This window comes from Falco biarmicus, chromosome 8 (genome assembly GCF_023638135.1).
Source record: "Falco biarmicus isolate bFalBia1 chromosome 8, bFalBia1.pri, whole genome shotgun sequence".
Lineage (NCBI taxonomy): Eukaryota > Metazoa > Chordata > Aves > Falconiformes > Falconidae > Falco > Falco biarmicus.
The window spans coordinates 20,983,145-21,010,964 of record NC_079295.1 but is presented as its reverse complement, the minus strand read 5'-3'; the positions used below and the strand labels follow the sequence as shown (position 1 = coordinate 21,010,964).

General features: G+C 39.2%; 1 protein-coding gene across 2 annotated transcripts in view; it reads left to right on the top strand.

The window, feature by feature from the left end:
• RAPGEF4 (Rap guanine nucleotide exchange factor 4) overlaps nt 1-27,820 on the top strand; it is a 157,254-nt gene that overhangs the window by 76,418 nt on the left and 53,016 nt on the right. The window contains exons 7-9 of one of the 2 annotated variants that reach the window (XM_056349501.1): nt 24,678-24,731; nt 25,032-25,138; nt 27,010-27,131. In XM_056349501.1, the coding sequence (XP_056205476.1) occupies nt 24,678-24,731; nt 25,032-25,138; nt 27,010-27,131 (283 nt within the window). The remainder of the gene's footprint in view (nt 1-24,677; nt 24,732-25,031; nt 25,139-27,009; nt 27,132-27,820) is intronic. The other variant, XM_056349500.1, reaches the window with a different exon arrangement.

The window sequence follows — 27,820 nt, the reverse complement described above, 5'->3', positions numbered from 1 at the left end:
AATTTTTTATAGCAGGAGTAGAAAAGTTACAGTAATAAATAGATGCTTGGATGCCTTCTTTCTGGACATAGGAGTTTAATTGGATGCGTTTGTGTGATGTTATTAAAAGGTTAAAGGTATTTTTGGTACACAAAATACATGTCTTGACAGCAGATAAAGACAATGAATATTTTAGTGTGTTTCCTTAATGCGAAAATAACTGCTTCCACCTCTCCCTGTCTGTCTGTCCTGCTTCCTCAAGGGTACTGACCTTTCTTGTCACATTCAGCCTTTATTAAATGTATAAATGTAACAGTATGCAGTTCCTCTTACTAGAGTCTTTTTCACTAATGCTATACCACTTCCTGACACAGCCTTATCCTGCAGGAAAATAAACATTTTTCTATGTGGTGAGCAATAACGCTTAGATACTTAGATAGCACCTTTCATTCTGTAAGCATTTACAAACAATTATGAGTTAAGTCTCAGTGCTTCTCTAAGAAGGCAGAATCACAGAATGCTCAGAGTTGGAAGGGACCTCTGGACATATTCTAGTCAAACCCCCTGCTAAAGCTGGTTCTCCTAGGGCAGGTAAGGTGTTGGCATTTCAATGCTACACTTGGAGTTAGGTCAGATCAAGGGTGTTGCCTGACCTCTCAGTGAAAGCACTAGGCATAGAATCCAAACTAAAAGATGTTGTATTTTCTGAAACAGAGGTAGTAAGGTAAAAACATTTTTCTTTTCTAGAAGGTGGTATCCCCACAATCCTGGGCAGTGATGCACAGCTAAGGGTGGTACAGACCTTCAGGTAAAAAGTGTTTTAGAAACTGAGCAAAATTTAGTGACTAATACCGCTGCCAATAGCTGTGCTCTTCTAGCACAACAGGACTCTTCCCACACAAAGTAATGTTCACCTGGGTAGGAGACAGAACTTGGCTGGGGCAGGCTCAAACTGTTCAGTGACTTTTACAGGAATAAGATCCTTTGCAAACCATATTAATTTCCTTTCCAAGACACATATATAAAACAACCATCCTTCTCCCTCCCACGCTGTACACATTTCTGTGGAGAAGCCGAGAGAGTAAGTATGTAACAGATGCTTGTCACCTTGTCTCATGCTGGAGGAACTCAGACAGTCCCATGGCAAATGTGGCAGAAGAAGCTACACAGTGTATGAATCCTAGATCTGTGTTTTTGCCACATGGCCACAGTTCTCTTCAGTTACATTAAGTGAAAGGTAAATGCAGCAGAGATAAATATCTGAGTGTTTTGTTTACTGCATGCAAGCTTCATTCCCGCAATTTTAAGCTGGACAGCTGTTACAGTGCTTGCACAACATGTCCATCTTTGTGCTCGGCAGTCAGTTTTGAATGATCAGGGAGATACTGGGATTGCAGGGCCAAATTCCTGGAATTGTTGCCATCTATTTGAAATACAAAATAACAGCATACCAGAAAACAGCCCTGTGTTTGTGTATTTTATGTATTTTGCTTATTTTAGAGTGATATATGACTGTCAGGACGGCTACAGCATCAGGGAAGGGCATTCATCCAGGGAACGGGAAGAGTTTGCAGGACACCTTTAGACTACTTGATATCTTTAGATTGCCAGAATGATGTGGGACTGGCAGCAAATACATCTCAGAGAGGTCTGCAGGCTACTCTGTAATGTCCAGAAAAAGACTGAGTGAGGAGCTTTCTGAGATTCAGAGAAAGTTCCTCAAAATCTTTTGAATGGTAAGAAAACATTACACTCTTAGTGTAACCTTACTCCTTAGAAGGAGATAACACCTTCAGTATTTCTGATCATAATAATGCTTTTATTCTGGGGGATGTGTGTTGTTTTAACCTTCCAGGGAAGTTTATAACTATAAATAATTTGCTTTAAATGAATTTTAATCTATTCCACTCTTGCAATACGAAAAGCATGTTTTTCTCTTTTAGCCTGTGCTGAGCCTTTTACAACCACCGTAATAGATTATTTTCCCTATTTGATAATTATTTGAGTTTCATCTTCATAGCTCAATTTTTTTTCTACTGTCACATGTATTAGTTTTTGATGAGTAATGTAAGATTTTTCTTTTAATACATGCCTTGAAATCTTCTCACCATATGGGGATGTTTGCTTTTCATTAGACTCTATAAAAAAAATATTTTTGGAGAAGGCAGCAAAGATACTTTTTTTTTTTTACTAAACACAAATTCATTTGCATTTAGGGTTACATTATTGCACATCATTTGATGCAATATAACAGTTAAATTGAGCATAAAATACTGAGACAGAGTATACTGCTGTCCTCAGTTATATTTTGGGGAATGGAAACAAAGTCAATTTAAAGCTGTCTTACATAAGGGAAGATAACACAGCTTAGGTCTTTTTAACTAGTCAGTCTAATACCTGTACACTGGTCTCTCTAGCTGTAGTTTTTGAAAATTCCTGTGGGGCAGAGTTAGATATAACTGCATCTGTGAGATGAATATAACCCTCAAGCCAAAATTACAAAATCAATAATAATTTCAAATACATTTTTGGAAAAGATACAGAAGAGTACTTAGAACACAGGGGAGGTCAGGTTCCAGTGTGCAGACAGAATGGGTAGTGCTTCTGTTTCCATATATTACCAGCAGAGCTGGCAGCAGGGTTACACAGAGCTTCCCACTACAAGATCCTGTTCTTACAATTTGGCCACTTTTTCACTGTTTATGCTGAATTTGCCATGCTGAGAGTATGCTTCTGGCTGTTTTTTAAATTGAAATGGATCACACCTCTCTGACATTGAGTTTTGGGGAAAATACATAGCACATATTAAATAACTTTTCCCAGTGATACAGTAGCAATGCTGTCCTTTGGAATAGGAGGTTGACATCTGGGGCTTGTTCTGGCAGTAAGGAGTGCCATTTGCAACCCCCTACAAAATAAACTGTATTGTTAAGACTTGAAAAATCTCAGTTGAAACTGGCTCACTAGAGGCTCGTTACGGTTTAACTGCAGGCTTGTGCACACAGGCTGTGTGCGTTGTGTGTGCAGCATTCCCACACTATTCGTCTTTGGTTCTGGGCTGCCTGGGCATTCCTGTGTTGATGCTCAGTGGTATGGGTTTTCTCGCAATCATTCATTCTAGTTGCTAGAGCGACATTTTGATTATTATAAAGCCAGACAGTAACTGAAAAACAGTTGTCTTCCCTGTGCTTTTTCACCCCCTACTGGTGCCCAAGTGGGAAATGAGTAAAGAAATATCCCTTTCAGCTCTGGAGACATGAGATATGTGATAGTTTTAAAGAAGAGTGCATTGCAGAAATGTGTTGTAGAGGCACAGGAACGAATGTGGAGAAGAACAGAGGACAGACCCATTGAAAGCATGAACTACTCCTTTGCGATGGAGTGTGGTGCTGAATGTTTTTTTCTGCTAACAGTAAATGTCTTAAACTCCTTTGCAAACTGTGGATGCTATGTCTAAGATAACAGGAATGATCCACAGAAGGAATAGAAATCTGTAATTAAAAACAATTATTCAATTTACTCAAGTAGCTGGTAGTCAAAAAGTCCTAATCCTGCTAATGATCCAAGCTGAAGTTTTATATTGTTTTTCATAATGGAATCTCCATATTGCAGTTTGCTAAAAGAACCCCCACGTCCTCAAGAAACTGCACCTACACACACACACAAAAATTAAATAATTCTGCTTGAAAGGAAGGCTGAAAAATTAAGTGCTCAAAAGCAGAGAATTTCAAGAATGGAGGCTGACTGAGCAGTGTTAATGAAGTCCTCTTATCCATGTTTATGGTACAGACTTCAGTTCTTCATGTTTATTAAGGTACAGACTTTGATTACCTGCTCACATATATTTTTCCAGTGACATACTCAATTAAAACAACACCTCATATCAAAACCCATGCTAGCTTTCTTTTTGTACAACTTAATCTCTATGACTGTTTAAAACCTACATAAATTTCCGCCTTCATTGAAAGCATACATCCTGAAAGAGGGAAAAGTGCTTCTTCGTCTCCTTTGTACTGATGAAACCATACTGAACGCAGAAGATATAAGCAGATTAAGTTGTACAAACTCATACAGTCATTCTTGCTATTAGGTAAACAATACGTCTTTTTGCTGAAATCTCACTCATGCTTTATTTCTGTTAAGTCTTTGGATTTCTATTGTCATCAAGAGTTGCAGGAACTCCCCCTAGTGCACGAATATTTGAGAAACACATGGATCAAGTTTGTGAAGTTTACAGGCTGAAATGTCCCCTTGTTGTTTTTCATGTAATGACCAAATGGTCTAGACTGGAAGCTTATTTGAATTGGTTTATTTGAAGGCATTTTGTATAGCAAAGCTACTATAGGATGTGCTGAAATACTCCTCTGAAAGTCACCTTTTCATCCATATTCTTCCCTGGTTAATTTGGTGTAATCTAAATGTAGATTACTGAATTTTTAATAAGGCTTAGGTGCCGTACTGATTTTTATGCATTTAAATAATTTGAGTGATTGTGAAAACATGATTTGTTATTTTATCAACTCTAAATGCATTTAATAAAATTATATCCAAAAGATTTTTTCAGTTGACAGAGAATGATATAATCTAAGTGTTAATCCTCAAAATACTGCAATTTTCAACATTGCCAGGCAAATGAATATTCACTTATTTCAATCTTCCAGCACTTAAGTATGGCTCTGGGCATTCGAAAGTATACTTTTTTTAAAGATGACATGGCAGCCTTGAAGAGTCTACACAAGACACCATTAATAATCATGTTCATTCACCATATTAGCTACTCTAGCAATAAACCCAGTAATTTTACCTCTTATTTCCCTATATTGCAATTTATTTTTCCCAGATGACCGAGAAGAAGACTTATCTTTTAACATATTCGGTAGATTGTCAAATGTGGAATTTGATAAAGCATTAGCAGAATGCCAAGGGAAATGTTTCACATGCTTATGAAATTTTCAGCCTAGAAGAAACAATAAAAAGAGAGATAGAGCAGGGAAGCAGGCAGTGTTCTAGCAAGGTGCAATGACAAGGTGTTTGTTTGGAAGTGTTAACGTCTCCAACATGCATATGAAAACTGTGTTATATCAGAACTGATTTTCTATGTGGATGGTTTATATAACTGTCCAGTGGTATGTGTGCATTAATTCCTCTCCTCTCTCGGGCTCTGTGGCAGAGTCAGTTCTGCTATACAATGTTAGCATAGGTTAAAAAAATAATTCCCTTTCATTTTCTGTTTTTGACGTGATTGCATAAAAGCACTATGTGCAAACATTTCTAAATAATGTCTTCATACAGTCCTAACTGTACCAATTACTTTTAGGGGCTGCTCTGATATTTTGGCACCAATTTCACATATATGAAAGTAATTTGCTTAGAGGTCTGTTCACGTTCTTCATTTTACTCTAAGTGGAAGTGCTCAGGGTTCAATCATTATCGCAGCCTGTAACAATTTGGCTAGTGCAGGGGCTGTGCATATAGTCCCTGGCAATGAGTCACATGGTGACAGCATATGGCAGGAGAGATAACAAAGACAGGAGTGTGAGATGAGTAGGAGTCTGCGAAAAATACATTTTTCATATGTTAGTAATGAACTTCATCATGAAAAATGTGAAGGTCTTTATATGTCATCAGAGCTCCTTAATATAAACAAAATTGTTAGTAGGTCTGCTGACTTACATAAGTAGACTTTGCATAAACTAAATTGTTGCAGAACCACAGGGAAGGTTTTGGTACATCGGTATCTCCAATTCCAGCCATATGGAGATGATACACAGCTGTAGGTTTCCCTTCTAAATGCCAGTGTGAGTAGCGATGCCTCAAAGAAAACCTTGCACTTGCACCACCCCATCTTCTGTTACCCTGTTCAGCTACCTGATAATCTATGAAATATCTGTGACCCATGATTTCATTGTGTACCCTGAATTCTGGAGACCCTAATGGCAGTTCCTACTGGCAACAGTTTCTTATGCTGTAACTAATGATATAATTGAGCTCCAATCTGACCAGTACAGAACTAGCCAGAGTAGTCCCGATACGAAACCTGCAGATTGGGTTAGTGATTCTCATTTGATCTATTATTATACAGAAATTAGTAGCATTGTGGAGAAAAAGAGCAGAATCCTTGGTCCAAGTTGCTGTGTATTTACCAGTCTACACGTCAAAATAACTTCTCTTCAGTGTGTACTTGATTCAGGTCAAAGATCCCTGGTCCTTGAAGCCCTCACATGAATTTGGAAGAAAAAACATGGTCCTTTCTTTCTACAATGAGTTTTTATTGTGGTGGTTCTAAGGACAGCTCTAAGGATAAATAGATCTGTCTGCAATGGTAGTGAGATTGGTAAGAGATGGAGACGGGACTTCTCTTGGTAGATGAATTAAACTTTTTGTAGAAAAGGGCAGAATTTTGCAATCTACAGATGCTAAAGGAGTATTCTTAATGTTAAATTTTACTCTCATTTTAGCAACAGAGGATTAAATATATGTAGGTGTATTTCAGTTTTAAAATATAAACAAATTGACACATTTATCTTGGGAGAAGATGAAATGGGAAGGATACTGAATAGTGTCCGATAGCACAGCACAGTTGAATTGTTACCACCTGAAGACAGGGCTTCCCTTTTCTGTCAAAGCTGCAAAACTTCAGAAGCAACCGCTGCCCTTTGCTCCGGAATAAAAAACTGAGCTTGGAAAGGTGTGTCTGCATCTATCCTTCTTTAAGTGCTGTAATGACTTTCTGAGTCATGGTGAAACTACCTGCAAGATCCAAATCAGTGTAGTGTGGGTTTTATCATTAGGGAGGGGGGAAGAATGGAGAATGAGAGGTTTGGGGGAGAGAGAGAGAGACCTCTGTTACCAGCAGAACAATCCATATACTCAAGTCAATATTAAAGCTAAACTATATGAGTTTTTAGTTGCATGACCTTTACATCTGAATATTAATATGAATTCTGAATGAACAGTCCCCTCAAGCAGTCATCACTGTTATTTTGGTGGTCTCCACTTCTCTTGCTTTAAAAAAAAAATATTACGTCAGTCTTTATTGCAATTTATGTGTATCCTAAAGCCCTGCAATTCTTGTTTGTGCGGGGTGCTGTGATGCAAAGGAGGGATGAAGGCTTCTGCTACAAAGAGCTTGCAGTCACAGAAAAGATGGAGTGACTGTCAGACAGAAAGGTGCTGGTTTACTCAGAACATTGTAAGGCATGGGATTTATATGTGTTCACACATTTCAAGTGACTTTTCTTGCAGGACCTTATTGTGATCAGTCCTTGGTGCGATAATCCTAAGAGACACTATGAATGGGAGGAAGAATTTCAGAAATCAGTAGACAAATGGAAAACTAAGTGATACATATTTCTTCATTGATCTTGTGATTTGGTGGGGATCTAACTCACACTGTTGGCTGCCTTCAGGGTAGCAGAGTAAGCAAGTACTCACCTCCTCCCTACTAACCTCCGCACAAAAGGGTGCTTGTGATAGGATGGGAAGGGCAGTTTGGCTGAAGAGATATTTTCCCTTTCTAACTCCTCTTGCCTAGCAGAATAACTGTTGCTATCACAGTTTAGATAAATAAAATAAATAATGTAAAAATAACAGAAATTATTAGAAAATACTAGAATTTGTAAAATACTCAATATTGTGGAGTAGGTATGGGACCTTCTTTCAACAGCAGCATCACTCTCAGTTCCAGTTGTCTGGGGAAACAGCATATTGCCTTACCTGCCAGTGCTGGCAAGGGCAGTCTGATAATATATACTGCGGAGTCACATTTGATGACTCCTGCTCCTTGGCTGTGTCTTCTCTGTGATTCTGTCCCAACCCATAAAAACCATGCACGTATGCTCCATTTATCTCTTGCACTTGAAAGGCAGAAAGTAATTATACTGAGAAAAAAAGATAGTCCTTTTCAAGGTTCATGTCTTCAGATAAGTCAAGCGTATACAAGTAACACATTTGGCACTTATATTTGAAACAGCAAAATGAATTTTTTTGAATCTTATAATTATTTTCTCAAGTTTGGCAGAAAAATTGGATCAGGGATCTTAAAATCAGATTCATTCTAGTCACTCATATAATCTCTCACAGAGCATTTTGACTGCCTGTCCTACAACGTGTGCTGGAAATTGGTATTCCACAAAGTCAATTATAGTTCTGAGTCTGTAAGAAGTAATCAATGTGTCTGATCTGATCATTTAGCAGCATCTTTTTTTGTCTGTGTACAGATGACAAAAATTTGAGAGGTTAATAAATAGTGGAGAAAAGCTGTCCAGTGATTTTGTTCTTCTTTTTGTGCTAGCTACTTAAGAACAGGAGCCTTGTTGTGCTGGCTCCACGTGAAGAGCAACACCACCAAACCAAGCGTTCAGCTTGTGGTGCTCATTTAGAGCCATTCTGAGTTAGAATTGCTGAGGCAAAAATGTCTGATATCTACGACAGAGCCAAAAAGGTAATTAGGACTATTATCTCCAGTGATGGTTAAGGAACAAGTGCTGCTCAGGTATTTAAAGATTTATGATTTCTGACTTTTCATTATTTATTCTTTTTGTAAATATCCTTCTGGAAGAGAGCTTGGCACAAGACTGTGAACATATTTGATGTTTGTGTGCTAGATCATCTGTGATACAGCTGTCTTAAAGATAACAGTTAGTGAAGAAATACAAATACACATAGCTGAATTGACTACCAGAAAAATATATAACTTAGATTCCAAAATATAAATGAAAAAAAAACCTCAAACCCAAAAGATTAGTCTTACTTCCATTACCAGTTATTACACTGCTTCTAATTAGGATTAATCAGCCACATTCGTTTTCATCTTAGGAAATTAAATTATATAAACAATTTGTATAATAACCTTAAATATGAACTGGATGGAGAAAGAGCCAGTAGATTAACAGGGGAGAATTATGATTAATTCTTTGTAAACCTCCCAGTACTGCTTTGTCCAACCTCACTCTTGGAAGTAGCTAAATTCAAATGCATGAATCTGAGTGGGCTGAAGAAACGTCATCTCTCATGCCACTCTTCCCTTGTAGGCTTTTGCACAACAGCTCAGATGGTTACTTTTCACCCAAACCTGTTTTGTGACACAGTCCATCTTAGAGCAGCATGAGGGCCAGCATTTACATCAGGAACAGAGGTGGGAGAGGGTGGCTGTGCAATAGGAAGATAGTGAGAGCATCATCTCCCAGAGCAGAGCACCATTTGGCCCAGGGAGAACCACAGGGCTGTGGCTGCCCTTCTACAGCAGCTTCCAGTGACCTGTACTGGGACTGTAGGGCACCTGTCCTCCCCCATGTCCCCTCTCTGACATCCCTTCTCTCTGCATCCAGCTACATGTGCTCTCTCCTCCATCACACTGACACTCCTGCTTGACTGGTGGTGGTAAGGGAGCAGAACTGACAGAAACACCCTTTATATGAGCTTAATTTTCTGCTGTTTTGGATGAAAAATAGCTTCCTGGCCAGGGCCAGCACACAACAGGGCAGAGCCTGGGTGTGGAGTTCAAGGAGGGGATAGACCACAGTGGTCTTGTTTGAGGCTGCTGTGAACTGTCTGCAGCCTTAAACATCTGGCCTCTGCATAATGCACTACCAGGCCTGTCAGCTACAGGCTGAGGCTCTCTCCTGCCCCAAACCTGGCATTTCTGCCAGCCCATGTCAGCTGCAGGGGAAGCAGAGGGACAACTGGCAGGGGATCGCTTTGTCAGGGCAGCTTGCAGCTCTATTGCAGTTCACTGCTAAATCACAAAAGAAATACGGTCTCCTGTGTTTAAATACAAATTTGTATTATTTGTATAAATAACAATTTATTATTGCTGTAATACACATACAGATCCAGGCAAATATTTCTTCCCCTCTTCCCCCCCCCCCCCCCCCCCCCCCCCCCGGCCTTGGATTGTTTTAATTGTGTGATGAGGGATTTTCAGCTTGTGGTCTGCAGGCTGCTGGGTTCTGGCAGCTTTTCCAAATGAATCTGGGAAATGAACCTAAGAAAAGCCTATTGTTACTTGCTGCATAAGGTTCCTCATCTTTACTGGCAAAACTATAGGGGTCCACAAGATAAAGGAGCCTAACACACACACACCCCCCTCCCCTTTTGTTTCCCCTGGTTCAGTTCACACTCTGCTGAGTGTCAGTGTTAGCTGCTACAGATTCCAGAGCAATGTTGGAAAAACCTGTCGACAAAACTCTTAACAGTAAGGTTTCTGGCATTGCTTATACTAAACGTATAGCGACTGCTCCACAGCAGTCCTGGGCCTGTGTAATAGAATGGCTCTCTTGTCTTCCTGATACTGATCCAAACTGGGGGAAGGAGGAAGGAGAAGAAAATCAGGAGGTTGCCTTGCTAGAGCTCCTGAATGCTACTTAGTCTGTTCGGTTTCTTCAGTGTTACAGTCAGTGTTCTTGAAATGCTGTCTTTTGTGTTTTGTCTGGCTTTTCTGCTATGAGGTCTGGGGTGGAGAACCTGGATTGCTGCCTGGAAAGCTCTGTGTGACCTTGTGGTAGTACAGACACAGGAGAATCTGCAATAATATTGGACTTCACTGTACCAGAAATTCCTCAGGGGAGGATGCATCTTCCGTTCCCCCAGACAGTCTCCTAGACCAACTGTCATGGAGAAGCTGAAGATTCCTACATCACTGCACAAATTATATTTTTTGTAACATAAGTTAGCTGGGAATACTCTATGTACATTCAGTATTTCCAGGCAAGCTGTTTTGGATTACAGTAATTAAACTTCTCTGGAACAGCAAACATTTTCACACTGTGATTTCCTTAACATACTGCAACAGTCCTTATTAGAAAGAATACAGCCCACAAAGAGTCACTAAAGAGTCAATTAAGCCAGAGAAGATTTTTGGATTATGTCTAAAAAGGAGGTGAGTAGTTGACAGATGGCAGGGACAGAAATTCAGCTGGACAAAGCAATATTTTTAGCGATGATGTGAAAATTAAAGCCAACATTAAAGAGAAATAGGAGAAAGGGGATAAATTACAAAATACATACAATAGGTCCCTTTCCATTTCACAAGGACAGGGCTGGTTCTGTGATATCCCTAAAAGCCAGACATCACAGAATTTACACAGCTTGGGCTGCATACTGAGAGAGCTAAAAAGAGGTCATCTCTTTCAGAAACATACTATGGTGAATTGGGATGTAAAGAGATGTGGTTAGCTAGGGAAAATGCAGGTAGAGTAATTTCACCTTTCCATCAGTCTTGGGTTAATTATTGCAGTTTTCTGTGTGCATTGGTGGAGCAATTTTTTTTCTCAAGTTGCAAGAAAGATTCATTTAGCAACAGAAGCAGCTTTAGAAACGTCTGTCCCTCACTAGTTATCAGGGAGGATGAGCTGAAATTCAGAACAGTAAGATCAAATGTGAACAGGCTTGATTTAAATGATAGCAAGTTAGGCAACTACAAGCTCTGTAGGAAGTTAGGAGGAGGGAAAGAACAAATTTACAAATATGAAATATCTACTATTTTCCAGTGCTGATTATATTTTGTTCAGGTTGACAGGAATTAATACTGTTACTCTTTTACTGTTCTCTGGGGGAATACCTACTGTTCACACAGATGCACATTAACTCAATGTTTGTATTTTATTTACTGATTATTCCCATTGCATTATGGAATTAATGTGAAAAAAAGTGCATATTAATCCATGTTGTTCAGAACTAATAATTTGATTCCAAATACCTTTGTATGTTTTTTATCAATACATTTACTGCCGCTAAGGTATGTGAAGACCTCTGAATTAACTGATTAACTAATACAACAGCTTTGAGCTTCATTTCACACTAGTTAAGTATGTAAGACTACAATTGGATTTTACTGTAAAAGAAAAAGAAAAGTCCTTGCCCTTCACAGACAGTATTTCCCCCTGAATGTATGCTGTTGGACTTTGCTCTTTACTAAATTGGGTGATGATGTCCCCTCACAGCAGGAGGAGGTAATGATGTTAGTGGGTTGTCCTCAGAAGATGCGTGTTATCCCTCGTGACCAGGTCCCTTCTGTTTTGGTTAGATCTGTCCAGTCATGAAGGTTCATTGTGGTTAGCAGAGCTGTGGCAATGCTAACAAGTCACAGGAGCTGTATCTTGTGTTGGAAGCACTAGGAAGAAGGGTGCTACCCTAACAAGACCACAACCCAATTTTGAAAACCACCCAATAGATAAACTGCACAGTCTGAGAGGCTTGGATGAGGCAGCATAGGTAGCAGTCAGCACATCAGCACCCTCCACTTTGACAAGCTTTTTGTAGACATCATGGGAAATAGAAGTTTTAAGGAAGATAAGAAGGTTGTTTTGTGGATACTTGCCAAGAGCAGAATGCTTGTCTTTTCCACTGACGCAAAAATAGGTAAATTAAACAGAAGTGCTTGAATGGTTTTTATGTTTATGACAGAAGACTTAAAGTTGTTCAAGAAAAGAAATGCTTGGCTGAAAGAAGATGTTTATGCTCTTTTAAAAATGTGTTCTGGTCTAGTCATCAGTGTGGGATTTCTTTCCTCTATTTACTTTCACATAATATAGAAACAATAATTTACCTTTTTAAAGAAATATATTCTGTGAAGATGGGAAACCAATACAGATCATTAAAAATCTCCTGTGAAGTAGGATAACAGAAGGTGTAGATGGGGTATTGATAGATTATACCTTCTCAGTTTCATTTTTAGCAAAAATTCGTTTCTGAAAAGGGTGACAGAAAGAAGAGTGAGGACTAGATAGGGCAGCTGGAATCTGAGGCAGATGTGCCGGTCTCCTTCAATGTTTCTTCATTTCATGTACATTCACACAATGCACTGTCCTGAACTTGGAGAATAAGGAATGTGGGATCACCAGAAGAGACACAAAATGAGTTTAAATTAACCTCTCTTCCCCGCTTGCCAGAGGGTTTACCTTGTTGCTGACCTCCCCAGGGAATTCAGGAGGCAACCTTCAATGCCCTCTAGCCCTGCCTCACTTTGATGACTTTTCCTTTCTGTGTTAAAAACCATTATAAAAAGCTTAGAATGAATTTGTAGACACTACACTTCCAGGATTTCAGTTGCAGCATTCAGCAGTGTTTTTAGTTGCTCGTTCTCATCACTTGTCAGAAATGTGAGTAGTTACTGTCATCCTCATTTTACAGATGGAGAAGCTGAAATACTCAGAGGTGGAATGGCTAGCTGGGGTCACACAATACATAAACTGCTGTCACCCAGGAGACAGGTGCTCTTGCCTCACTTGGGTGGTGTTTTGACTACCCTGAAGTCAAGAGTTTTACCATTGATTTTAATAGGTTCACAATTTCACCCACTAATTCACACTCCATCCAGGTTTTGGCACCCTTATGTTTGGCATGAAACCACTTCGTCTAAAATTTCACCACCTAGTCCTCAGAGGGCAGTTCTGGCATCTGGCTGTAATCAAAGTGCAAGAGAGCCCATCCTGCCTGTCTAGAGGCATGCCTCCTGGGAGGTGGGAGATGTGTGCAGAAGTTATAAAGGTATCTGGAAACAAATTAAATAAAACCTACAGAAGCTCATTAACGTTTAACTTCCCTTTAGTTTGCCTTTTGAATAGTTGTGTACCTATAGCATGGGTCAGAGGCAGGTCTTAAAAACCAGTAACCTTGCTGCCTAATATTTACCATACTTTTTCATCTTTATCGTTATAGTTTGTTTCTCAAGAAGTAAATGATTTCAGGTAAACATACTATTAAAACCATGGATACCGAGAAACCAGGAATTCTCATGAGAAACAATGAAAAAAATGCTTCATTCTTTTATAGGTTAACAAAAATGCAGCAGCAGAGAAACCCGTGACAATGCTGGCTTGAGATACCTTATGACAACTGTAGTCATACCTCTGTCAGAATATTGGGAATGCTCACAGCAGAGTTAGCATTTTCTGGCATTTTATTCAGTGCATGCAGTGTAGTTATAGCAGCTGTTTCATTGTAGCGGGGAAGTAGAAAAATGACAGGAAAATAAGACATCATTAGCCATGTTCTCAGGGTTTTTGTGCACTGGTCATAGTCTGTTTCAATATTCTTTTTCCCTTTGACATTCACAGTGAAGTATCATTTTTGGTAATGGCTGAATCATTTTGTGTTAAAAGGATGGACATTTACAGTTTGTCAAATAAACATTGTAGAAGTGTTAATAATGCAATTTCAATTTAACTTTCTAAAATAAATTTGCTACACAGATTGTATTTGAGAATTTAAAGGGACACATTTTCCTGTTTATGCTATTAATACATGTAGATTACTAAAGAAAAGCAATTTTAGAATGTTTTTTAAAATACAGCTTAGTCTTCACATTGTATTACATTTAAAGAATATAGATTTTAAAACAGTCATCATTACTCTGAATATTTTGATAGTAGTCCATTTACTGACAGTATTCAAAGTGTTTTACAAAGGTAGAAATTATTACTATTCCTCTCTCTAAAAAGAGGAAAATGAAACATGGTGTGATTATGTGATTTGCACAAGGTCATGTAGTCAGAAAAAAAAGAATAAAACTGAGCTGTCTTAACTACTGATCCTTTCTACTAGTCTATTTTGCTTAGTTTCGTTAGTTAAATATATGGGTATTTAGATTACAGGTGCTGTAGTTTTATGAAACTCAGAAGATTTTTAAAATGTGATTAATTCCTGTTTCTGTGGATGTTCCTTAATTTTGCGAACAGCCCTGTGACTGTGTGTTCCTCCATTCATACCTTGCCCTGCTTCCCACTTTTGCTGCTCACAGATGTTTCTTAAGAAACTGTATGGTTATCTTTTGTGAGCATGGGTGGTTTGAAAATGCTTTGGTAATACAATTTTAGATTATCTAGACTGGCTACAGGTCCTTTTGATACTTGCATTGTTTGGTAAACATAGATGAAGAGCAGAAACAAGTGCTCTTTCTGAGTAATTTGTCCTTTGTTAATTGCAAAGTGTTGCTAAGTCACCTACAGACTTGCTGTGAGGTCAATCATTGGCAGTTTTGGACTTCTCCAGTTAGGAGATGTGAGCAGGCATTTTGCTCCAGTGCTGTCTCGTGGAGAGTGCTGGGGAGCACAGGCTGGTTCTCTCAGCTGCTAAATACATTTTGAGGAGATAGCAAAGAGGTCACTGAAATGTGTCCAGCATGGTAGTGATGATTGCATTTCTATTTCCACAGTTTTTGTCTTCTAGAGGAGCGTAGTGAGGTCTCCCTGCAGATATGGTGGTCTGGGTTGGACAGAGCTCAGTCCTTGTAACATAGAATCACAGAATTGTTTAGGTTAGAAAAGACCTTTAGCTCATCAAGTCCAAGTGGTAACCCAGCAGTGCCAAACCACTAAACCATGTCCCTAAGCACCACATCTACATGTCTTTTAAATACCTCCAAGGATGGTGACTCCACTACTTCCCTCGGTGTAGAGGAATGAAGGCAGTGGGTTGATTATCATTGATAATATGCAGCTGTGGCCTTGCCAGTGGGCAAGTGGGTTGATTGACATGGATGATGTCCTGCTAAGTAGTTTAATAGCACTGAGGATTGTGGCAGAGGCGGTAGGATGGAGGAGTAGTGTGGTCTGGCCTCTGGAGGAAGGAGAAACAGCATGGACTAGTAGAATCTGACCAATGGTAAAAGCCTTGTTGCAGCCTACTAGTTTGTGCTGCAACAACTGGTACCCTGTGTGAGGCTGACTGAGTTGGATTGCGACTACAACACCTCGGCAGCCTATTCCAATGCTTGACAACCCTTTTGGTGAAGAAGGTTTTGCTAATATCCAACCTAAACCTCCCCCGGTGCAACTTGAGGCCATTTCCTCTTGTCCTATCACTTGTTACTTGGGGGAAGAGACAGACCCCCACCATGCTACAACCTCCTTTCAAATACTTGTAAACAGAGAGGGTGGGCTGTGTGTGAGTTCAATAGAAATCCCTAAAGCTAATTATATGCCTTTCTTTCATTGTTAAAAGCTCTCCTTCTCCTATGGGACACTATTGTGTAAGGTCTGTGGGAGGCTTATTGGAGGTAGGACAGAGATGATATAGAAAAGTACAAGGAAGAAAGGGATTCACACAAAGGTGAGCAAGGAAAATATTATAGACTGGATTTGGGAAGTAATTGCCTTCTGATGTGATCAAGAGTATTTTTTTCCCCTCATATCTTTCTCTTTCTCATTTTTAAAAGACTTTGGTTGGAAATTAACCTGTATTTCATCACTCTGTCCTGTCTTCTGTAAGAGGGTGGTGGCATGTCCAGACCAGTCTACACTGATTACAAACTGAAAATGTTTGATGTAGTTAGTATGTCATCGGTTACTTCCTCGAGTGTCACAAATAAGCAGCAGATCAGTTTTTGTGTGCTCTGCTAGTGTTCAGTTTGTTCAAGTACAAGCTTAAAAGCATAGAAAACAGCATCTAAGTTTTTTATTCCTTACAATTTTAGTACCACTAACTCCCTTATATTTTGCATTTAATTGCTGTTCTTTGGATTTTCTTTCTTACATGCAGTTTCCCAAATTTTCTGACCTATCCCCTAAATTAGGTTAAAAAACCAAATTTGATTGTTGAAATGTTTGCTTTTATCAGCATAGTAATTGTGAAAGTTAAAAAAAAAAACCAACAAAAAACAAGAACAAATGAAAAAAACCTTCATGACTGCTTTGGATTTGCAAAAAAATTTCAACATGTATATGTTTTATTTGTATTGGTAGATTAGGGGATTCTTGTCCAAGTTCTTTTCACTTGGAAGAGTGTCCACTTCTGCTCAGCTGCCTGCTGGCATGAAAAACCTTTGTATTTTTGGGACTAATTCAAATCAGACTTTTAAGCCTGTTAATGTAATGAGTATCTAAGGGCTTAATGTAAAGTTCTGCTGAGATCCTTTAATGACTGAAAGAGGATGGCCTGCTACGTTGTGCAAGGAAAATCTACCTCTTATAGAGTGTTGGCAACAGCCCTGTTTCTTGTAGGGTGTTTTTTTGTATCTTGCTTGAGGAAATCTACTGTGGGCATCAGAAACTCTTAAGAGTAAGTTGTTTTGCTAAGGTTGCTCAATGATTGAACTGATGATTCTGTTCCCTTAGCTTACAGATGGGAAGTAATTCAAACTACCTAAAATCATGTTTATTAATGCTGCTGTTTGGCATAGGGAAACGGATTTTGTGCCTGTATATTTAGGCTGTAACAGTGTCAATGACAATTCATTTATGCTTCCCCAAGGCAATAGTAGAAATAGTTGATGATCAAAGCAAAATTATGCCACCAGGTATTCAGGAAGATTCCATGTCAACATTCTTTATAACTGAATATGATACTACTGTTTTATAAACTTCACATTTTCACTTTGTCCTGGGATTCTGCCTTGACTTAAGAAGATAATAAGGGCAAAGACTGTTATGTATACATCCCAACCATGAGAAGTCCCTGTGGCAGAGAGTGTGTGCCAAGGTTTCTTGTGGACCATGCAGCCTGGGGGGCTGGTTAGAGGTCATGACTTGGGTTGTTTTCTGATGACAAGCATTGATCAGTGTATCAGCATGTTCTACATAGGGCTACTCCAGAGATCCAGCATAGGCTAACAGAGCACAGAAATTCCTACAATATTGGTTACATTTTCCTTCAAGTTTTGAGAAAAATAGTTTTCAAAGGACCTTTTAATGACAGGATCTTTGGCCAGCTGCTTCTCTGATGTTTTGCAGTAAGCTGCATTCACTAAGTATGTTGTCTTACCTGCAGCATCCTAGCAGAGATTGCTGCAGTCTGCATAGTCACATTCTCTCTCTGCAGATGGAAATAGGACCAATGGTACTGACTTCAGGATACTCTATCCAAGACTACTTTCCACCTGGAAATGCACTCCCACAGCTATACTGTATGCTCAGCTTTCTCTCTGCTATATGGTTATCCTGTAGCACTGGAAATACTGATTCATATTGGGAAAAATCATCTATACAAAGGCTCCTCATCTTTGGAGCTCTTATCTGTGCCTTTGGTCCGAAGTAGCTCAGATAGATGATGTATTACAAAAAAAGGCAACAGTTTGGAAACGGACATACAGATTTGAGAAAGAATCATAAAAGCAGAAGCAGGAGGTATTGTGTGGGAGGGCTGTGGGGACCTTTTCTAATTGTCAGCTGTATCTTACTGACTGGTTATACTTTCACCACTATTGTGGGAATGCTTTTTTGTATGTTTTATTTCCTCCCATGTGAACCAGTTAGGGCATTGATAGCCTTTCAGGAGATGTGTACAAGGATATTCAAGCATGTCTTTCATAAATGACAATCATCAGAAGTCATTTGGAATAGGTAAGAGCTAAAGATGCTCTGCTTCCTGAAATACACTTAAGAGAATCATCAGATGCTATGGGCCTGATTCAAAACCCATTGAGTCAGTTAGGGATTTACCAGTAATTTCAGTGGGATTTGGATTAGGCCCTAAATCACCAATGAGCAGTAAATACTGAGGATGTAAAACAAACAGATCTCTTAGTGATGTGGCTGTTGCTGCTGCCACCTTTCGACTTGTGTGGCTTTTGTCCTTTGTTTCTTCTGGATTCGCTGGCAGTCAGAGGAAAACAGATGTCACTTGCAATTCTTTTCAGTGCCCCAGTCGGAAATAAAGGGATCAACAGTAGTGCACAGGTTTAGCCGATCACCCTGGTAACCTCACATGCCATGCTTAACTCCAGTAAATACCAAAACTTGTTCTCTGTTCAGAGATGAGCTACACTGAGGTCATGGGAAAAACATGATTCATTGGCTTTTGTTTTATTTCATCTTAGTTCTTTGCAATACACATCTCCTACGTTAACATTTGAGAGTAGTAAGTTAGGTCCCCTCCATCGTTTCGTTCTATAGATCCAAACTGCTGTAGATCTAAAGCATTCGTTCATATGTAAAGGCTCAGAAGAATCATCCCTTTACAGCTATTTAACAAGGGGAATAGAAAAATGTATTTTTATAAGAGGTGTTCTTGGATTTTATTTAGCAGATTCAAGTGACTTGACAAATGCAGACCTTGTCATTCATTATATTATTTCTTTTTTGGCATATGGCTTGCTCAGTGATGTAAGAAGCACAGAAATAAAGGCAGCCCTTGCCCTATAGTTTGAAATCTAAGGCCTATTTCTCTAGTGATTAAATGTGTGCATATAATTATACACATGAATAGTCCTATTTAAATCTATGGTATTGCTCTCATGCATAAATATTGGAATCTTCAAAGGAATAGAGTCTAAAGTTGTTACTTTACCTGGTTCACCCAGTTTAACTAGGGAGTTTTGTCATTGGCTTCATGAAGCATTTGTTTGAATGATAGGAATGTGAATGCATAAATGTTCAGATATGGAGTTTGTCAATGTTAACGCTGAAAGCCATTTTATTACACTTTCTTATAATAATTTTCTGCTTCCCCCTACTAACACCTGCAGCCTTCCTTTCTCTACCCTCCAGACCCATATGCACCTTCTCCCCTACGGGGGCATCAGCATGTCATGTGCACTAGTTGGAAAAGGGCATGAAGTAGCTAAAGCTTCAAAATAATGCTGCTGTATTGCTTTATCTCACGCTGAAGGAGGGCTAAGAGCAGGTATGCTTGATACTGCTGTGGCCAGGAGATGGGTAATAATTTGTAAACTGCTCTAATTGGCTTGCATATTGGGCTGCTCACATGATAACTTTTCCCTTATTCAGAAGTTCTGAAAAATGTGGTTATCAAGTAGCTGTAGTCATACACCTCTGTGCAACATGTGTGTACTTAAGTCACATTAATTCTTCACAGATAGCATAATCTGTTAAGAAGGTAATCAAACATCTTCTCACTCTGCTTTTTTACAGGGTGAGTTAGTTCTAAGTCCTTTCTAAGCATCCCTTAATGGGAGAGCTGAAATTGTAGACTTACAAAACATTTCTTGGACTTCAGTCAAGTTGTGACTGTTATCCTAAGGTACGACCCTTTACAGAATCCTTTTTTTTCTGACGGGAAGTTGTTCCTGGATCACTGTATCTCTTATAAACTAACTGACGTTACATTTCTCCGCCTTTGAAGCATGACTGGCCTTTCTGTAGCAAACTCAGTCCAAGCCCTGTTGCATTGCAGCTCGTCGCTGGTGCAGCCAGAGTTCACTGCATTGGCTTTGAAAGGCTGTAACTTTGAGGGGACTCTCTGCTGGGCATGTCTTTTGGATGGCAACGACATTGTTCGTCAGTAGGAATGACTGCCTTTCTGTCTTGTAGACCAGGTTTGCTGCTCTGGGGCTTGTTCAGGCACCACCTTGTGGTTGAATTAATTTTAGACACCTAAGGGTGTCCTCAAAAATGGCATGGTGCCACATGGTGAGGCTAAAAGGTATTTCAGGAAAGCCTCTAGTCCACCTCTGAGCCACATGCACAATTCATGATCACTGTGTCACTTCTGACAGATACCTTAGGTATCCTCCCAAGCCTCCAAAGATGGAGGAACCACACCTCCCTGGCAATCTGTGACAGTATTCACTGGCCACACTGTTAGAAAAGCTTCACCGATGCCTAACCTGAACTTCTCTTACAGCAATTTAATCTCTTCCTGGTCTCTGCACGATGGACTAGGTCACTTCTTTCTTCTTTTCAAAGGCCTTTTAAATCCAAAGACTCTTACCACACTTTTGCTAAGACTTGATTTTTCCTTAGCTGAACAACTTCGATTATTTATGTTGTGCTTTCTGATTAGTCTTGTTGCTCTCCTCTAAATTCTGTCCAGTTGGTTTAGATGCTTGTGAGGTGGGCAGGTGAGACACACTGCTTTAGCTTAGATCTTACCAAGGCTGACTGAAGCAGAACTGCATTATGTATCTAATCTGTTACTACGTCTCAGTACAGTATTGGTTGCTTTCACACAAGTATGGCATTGCTTATTCAGTTCTGTTTAATACTATTATAAACCTTATTTCTTTTTTCTATGGAACTGTGCTAAGACACTTGTTCCCTACCCTGTCTTTATACAGCTGATTCTGCCGCTTCAGAAAAGTAGTCAGCACTACCTGTGTTGCATAACAGCATCACAATTTTTTCAGACCAATGTCAAAACTGTATCAAACTCTAAACTTATTCCCCAAATGTACATGCAGTCTCTCCAGTCCTGAATTCTCCTGCAGAACCAATCAGTGTATGTTCTACTTCATCCTGTGTTAATATTTAATATTATCAGATGTGATATATTCTTGAGAATGCTGCTCAGGACAGACCTCTGGTATGACTGCCAGTTTGACTAAGCTTCACTGGTAATGGCTTTCAAAATACAGTTTTCTAGCTGACTTTGCGCCTGTTTTAAAAGAATTTAATCTGCCCTTTGCAGGAAAGAATATCTTATGAGACAGTGCCAAAGTTTTACTGAAGCAAAGGGTTGAAAATCTACTGTTTCTTCCCTAATTGATCAATGTTGCTGCCCGGTCACGGAAAGAAATGAGATGTGTGGCATGATTTGTTCTTGATTAATACATGTCACATGATTCATCTCCCTGTTCTTTTCCAGGTGCTTACAAATGGACTTTTTTCTGGGCAGACAACTTAAGCTGACATTTTTCAGCTCCTCCTTTTCCCTTATTTCTGTCTTCAGCTGCCTTCCTTAGGCCCCAGGAGCTGTCAGAGGTGGCTGCTGACCACCTTTTAGTTTCTTCAAGCTACTCAAGTTTCCTGCATGAAATTCTACAAACCCAGCCAATCTGGAAATAGCTAATTTATGTAATCTTTTCTCAATCATTCTTTTGGTTTTTTCAGGCTGAGGTTTTACTCCTGTCATTCTACTACTTAGCCATGTGTCTGCCACTGATCTTTCTAATGAACACTGATAAAAAATAAATCAACTGCTTCTGGCCTTCTTGAATTGTCTGTCAATAGATTTCCTTCTGTTGAACAGTAGATCAATGCTTTTTATTTTCTTTGCTTTACTGCTAAAGTACTTGTGGAATATTTTTGTACCTCTTGACATTTCTTGGTAGATCTGTCTCATTTTATACCTTTGATTTTCTAATTCTGTCATTTGTTACTCAATTTATTTTTTTATACTTTCCTTTTGTAAACCCCCTAGTTTCTGCTTTCTGTGCATTTCCTTCTTGTATTTCAATGAAAAGCTCTTTCATTAGCTGAGCCTTTACTACACCTTCTAGCTCTGTGCTAGTATATATTGTATGTGTGGTTAGTATTGTTTCTTTAAGTAACTGCAAGCTCTCTTCAACTCTTTTTACCATACACTTGCTCCCCCATGACCTGCTCTAGGAATTTAGCTATCAGTATTCTGGTTTTATGGAATTTTTTTCTTCCTAGACCATTGTTTCCACTTTGATGTTCTTACTTCCTTCTGTAAAGTTCTGACACGGGACCATTTCATGATCACCTTCACCCAAGTTACATTCTGTCTTTGCACCTGATCCTTCTGTATTGGTCAGGTTCAAATGTAGGTGAACAAGCCTTCCTGCTGCTTTCTGCAGATTCTTGTGCTGCACCTTAGCTTTCACCTTGGGTTTTTTCTGTACTTTTGGGTTGAATCAGATTTCCTCTGAATGCTCTCTTTTCTTTTCTTTTTTTTTTTTTTTTTATTAGGATGGGAGGTTTATTGACAAATCTTCATCTATATTAATTTTTTCCCCTACTACTTTTATGCATTTTTGTTGCAGCTTAACGAAAACTCTTAATGAACAAAAATGTGTATTCATTTTCACTAGTCTATTGCTGTAAAAGTTTCTTATGTTTTGTCTTACACATTGTACATCTCCTTTCAAGTGTATTCTTAACTAGAAATAAAATCTGGAAGCTAGTTTGAGTATATTGTGCTTTACTGATTTTAAAAAAATAATCTTTTAAGAGCATAGAATTTTAAAATGATTTTCATAGTGACTTAAATGCCAATTTAGCCAACCATTTAAGTATATATTTACCTTCAGTCTCATAGAGCTTGATGAGGACTTGAAATCCTTTAAAAAGAAATTGGAAGGAAAACTTATTACTACTCAGAGCGATATCTCTGACTTCATTGTTTATTTATATAGTTGTTTGAAACTGTTATTCAGTGGGTTTCTTTGCATTAGAGGCATCTTTCAAAAGATTATTGCTATTCATAGCATGCTTTAACTGCAAATGTAGACTGTCTAAATCATGTTCCACATAGTACCAGGAACCAAGAAACATTGAGAGATGTTCTACGGCTGTTCTGGTGGGACAGAAATATTTGTAATTTAAATGAGTCTTTGAAAAGTTGTTGACTTATCAATGAGAAAAATCAGGAATCCCAGTTTAATTGTATGGATTTGCCTTTTTAGAGACTTCTTGTAAGGTAGGAGTGGAAATGAAAAACCATTTGCATTACTTTCCATATACAGGCTTCTCCATTAAGATTATCTTATCTTTATTGATTTTTGTTATGTGCTTCCCTCATTCTCCCCTTCCTGTCTGACCTATAGTCTCCTGGTGCATTTGTAGCTCCTAGCACTATTGGATTACTACAAGGTCTTTATCACATCATTAAAGCCCTGTGGGAGCTAACAAACAGATGTCCAGCTTAAGAAAGCTGATACCCGTCAACCCAGCCGTACATGGCGTGTGTCTCACCACACACATACTTCTGACCCAGTGTCCTGCCCTTGCTGTGTGGATTAAGGGACCCGTGGCTGCCACGGGCCGAGGTGCAAGGTCTTGCCTTGGTGGGAAACCTCTGTGTTTGGCATGATCTGCCTTCTCGGCAAGCGCAGAATCCCAGCCAAATCCAGCCCTTGTGTCATGTCTCCTGGCATTTCTCACTAGAAGTAAATTTGGTCCATGCTGTTAACTACCAGTCCCAACAAAGCAAAACATCTTCTCATCATCCTGAGGTAGCAGCTGAACTGCTGAACAGTTTTGCTCTCCTTTGTCTCCATTTATACTGTCCTTTAACCCTTTACTTTCCTTTCTCCTCTGGGTTGTGCTATATGCTTCCTGTCTCCTTTCACGTGTTTATTACATGCCTGTTTTCCCACTTCTTTTATCCTCCTTCCCTGCTTCTCTCTTGTAGCCCCGATAGTCTTACCTTTCACTTTTCCCTTTGCAGAATCCAGTCACCGCCTTTACGTTTTGCTTTTTCCTTCACCAGCCCCTTTGTGAAAGTCCTTACCCAGGTCTCTGCGAGTGGCCTGCATGCTCTTGCATTTCAGAGGGTGGCTATAAGAGGGTTGCCAGCTAGGCCTCACGATAGTTTAGAAGAGACAGATAGTGGGGCCAGAGCTTTTCTTTATTGCGGTTTCTTGTGCTATGCTGTAAGGGAGAAGAGAGCTGAGCAGGAAAAGGTGCTGAAGGAGGAGAGATTTTCGGGGGGGGGGGGGCTGAATGGCGGAGGCAGCCACCTGCAGAGGAATGCTTTCATGCCCATTGTGGGTCAAAACCAGCAAGCAGAAGAGCTAGCCATGCCTGCGTAGCTTCAGATCTGGTGTGATGTTTGGCCACTGCACACTTCATTAGTACTTCAGAAAGTTTAACACGCATTTGTTATTCATCTTCACATGTCATGTCACTGTTTGAATTTGCTGAGCTTTAAGAGCAAAGTTTATCTCCAGGATGTCTTCAGAGAGCTTTTTCTACTCGCGTGCCCTGGGCAGAACTTGGACTTACGTGTCATTCTTTGTTTTAACAGCTTCTTTGTTCAGTTTTTTATTTCAGTCTTTATTTTATTTTACCGTTCAACCTTTAAAAATGTATTTCATTTAATTTCATTTTATTTTTCAGACACCTCTTATTGAACCTCACATCCCACAACGTCCTACTAAAACCATTACACAGGTAATAGGACATAGGTGTGCTGTAGAGCCAGGCTGCTGCTAGACAAATGGAAATAACTCCTATTTCCAACATTGTGATGTGTATCAGCTGAAGTAAGGCTTTCTGTTAGATGTGATAAGTATATGAGGCTTAAAATCCTGAATAAATACTACATCGCTCTGCAAAAGTAAGCATCTGTGCAAGGACTTTTACCTTAGGGAAAAGAGAACTTGTGGGGTTTTTTTGCAGAAAGCAGTATAGAGATTGCAGAAAGTTTAAAATCTGTGTCTTGGTCCCTTTTTTTTCTCCATGATCACCAAGGTTCCTTCAGAAAAGATCCTCAGAGCTGGAAAGATTTTGCGGAATACAATTCTGTCCCGAGCACCTCACATGATAAGGGATCGTAAATACCATCTGAAGACTTACAGGTGTGTGAGCTGATTGTATAGAGGTCTCTGAATTTTTATGCCTGCCATCCTCTGATTTGTGATTTATGCCTTGCCATACTCGCAGGTCTCAAAAGGTCTGAAATTATTCTGTGATGCTATTTGAGTCTGGATGTTATGCAGTCTTTAATGGGCCTGGTAAATCTTTTCTCAAGTAATTTGACTGGAAATTGAGTCCATGATTGTGAACAGAGCGTTCACATTCAAAAACTCTTCCAAAGTTAATAGCATAGTTAGCTGGAATATTCTGTGCAATACCAAGTTAAAATGTAGATTCTGTTCTCTTTGTATAACAGTAAGAGATAATGGGAAAGTTCATTAATATATTACGTTACTGTACTGATTGCCACAGCAGTGTTGTTCAGCGTCGAGTTCTGAAAATTCAGCTGGTGAGAAACATTCCTTATGTAGGTTTTCTCCTCTATTTAAAATTATATTTGCTCAGTGTATTGCCAGGCTTTCTTATCTTCCTGCTGGTGGCAGCACTGCCTTGCTGAAATGAGATAACAATGGCACTTGTAGAATAGTAATATGACTTCAAAGAGTCAGAATCTATGTTGGCTTAAGAAACAATCAATTTGTTTTAGTCTCTACTGTTTAAATCAAATATCTAATGCATTATTTAGAGTATATTTAAATAAAAATTGGTTTAAAATCTCTGAGTATGTCTTTTTCTAAATAGTCAATCAAAATGTTGGTGATCTGCTTTTGAGATAAGTGCATTGATTTTCCATATTTCAGTCCAAAATGTGTTTGGAGTTTGTGAGTTAATCTGAGAATATATCATGATATGCCATTGCTCATTGTTCCAGAAGAATAAAAGAGCATGTATGATAAATGAAGACCGGTGCTGGTCTTATCTTATCTTTTATCTTATACATAATTGGGAAAAACTCTTACTGTTCTCTCTTTGATTTTTTTTTAAATATGAAAGGCCAAAATTTAGATTGGGTCCAGGTGAGAGAAAGTTTTGTCATCAAAATGGGATTTTAATTGGAAGAGCATTATTTCAGCTCAATTTCAGCAATTTTAGTATTACCTATTTCCTTAGTCTCCGAAAGTGATGCATGAATTGTGAGCCACGAGAGCCTGTCTAGAAGGACTAGCCAGCTTCCTCTCTGTTCTGCGTGTGATCAGTTACAGATTTGTATGGGTTTGATCCCATTGCTTATTTGCTTCTGTTCTGCTGAGTATGACAAAAAATTTTTAGTTGACCATGTGGCTTTTTGGTTTTTTCCCCCCTCTTTGGGCATTCTCCAGACCTTGAGGCCTGTTGTTGTCTGCCTGTGGGTCATTCAGGAGCTGCGAGGTGACCAGCACCTACCATGACAGAGCCTCAGAAATGCTGTAGACAAACCGGTAGTCCCCAGATACAGTGTGGGCAGAGTTTGATTACAAATGGAGGAACACCCTCATAACACCCACTCTTCCCGTGGAGGCTGTTCTCATTGGCAAAGCTTTTACAGTGTTAGATGATTGTTTTAACACAGGATTCTGAAGAGCGTGAGGCTTTTGCTTTCCCATGGTATACGGAGAAGGTTTTCTTTGAAATCTAGGTTGGAGGTTATTGCACTGGTGCAACAGGTCTTATACCAGGTGCCACAGGCTCAATCTGATCCCCTGAACTTTGCATTTCCCAAAACACTTGTTATTCTGTTGAGGTGATCCTCTCAAAACTGAACACCTTCACTGGTATTTTAAGCATGTACGCATAGATGGTGGTATTGTGTTTTCCATAGCGAGATTTGACTAAGGTTAGACAGAGTTTAAGGTATCATTGTTCTTGGCAGACAGCGTGTGATCGCTCTCTGGCTAGCTGCCTTTTCATTTCTATCTATTCATTTGTCCTTCAGGCAGTGCTGTGTGGGGACGGAACTAGTTGACTGGATGATGCAGCAAAGTCCTTGTGTCCATTCACGAACCCAGGCTGTTGGCATGTGGCAAGTATTGCTGGAAGAAGGTGTTCTTAACCATGGTAAGATAGAGAAAATCAGCATCTTTACTAAAACATGGGCAACGTGTGACATCAGTGCCTCTCTAGATCTCTTTCATGAAAAACAAAGGGATCATGAGCCCAAAAGAAATGCTGCAGAACAGCTTGTTCGTTCGTAAATGCAGGTGCAACACACAGACAGTATTCCATGAATCTTGCTACCAATATACCTTTTTAACTTATGAGAATATTGAAAAGTAAACAAACAATTTATAATGATAACTCTGATACTTAGGAGTACACTGACTTGTTCATATATTGCAAGAGCTGGATAGCACTCAGGCCAAAACCAAAAGATGTATTACCATACACAAAACTGATCTTCATCAAAGATCTGCAGCATTTGGAAGTGAATGTGAGCACTTGTACTCGGATCCATAATTTTGGAATGATTTTTAGTGGATTTGGAATGGTTCCCAAATTCAGCACTCCAAATATTCCAGTGCAGATATCTGGGATTTTGTTAGTTTTCTGACTGTATTTTACATTGATTTTCAGTTTTCATTTGGCAGGATTTACTCAGTAACAGGATATTATAGCCCTCAAAAGGGTAGCTTTCTAAAGCAATATTCATATTTGAAGCTGTGCATGTACAGTTTTATTAAATTCAAAAGAGCTCCTCTATTACAGTACACTTCCTTTTATCCTCTGTTGTGCTTCCCATATCCCAG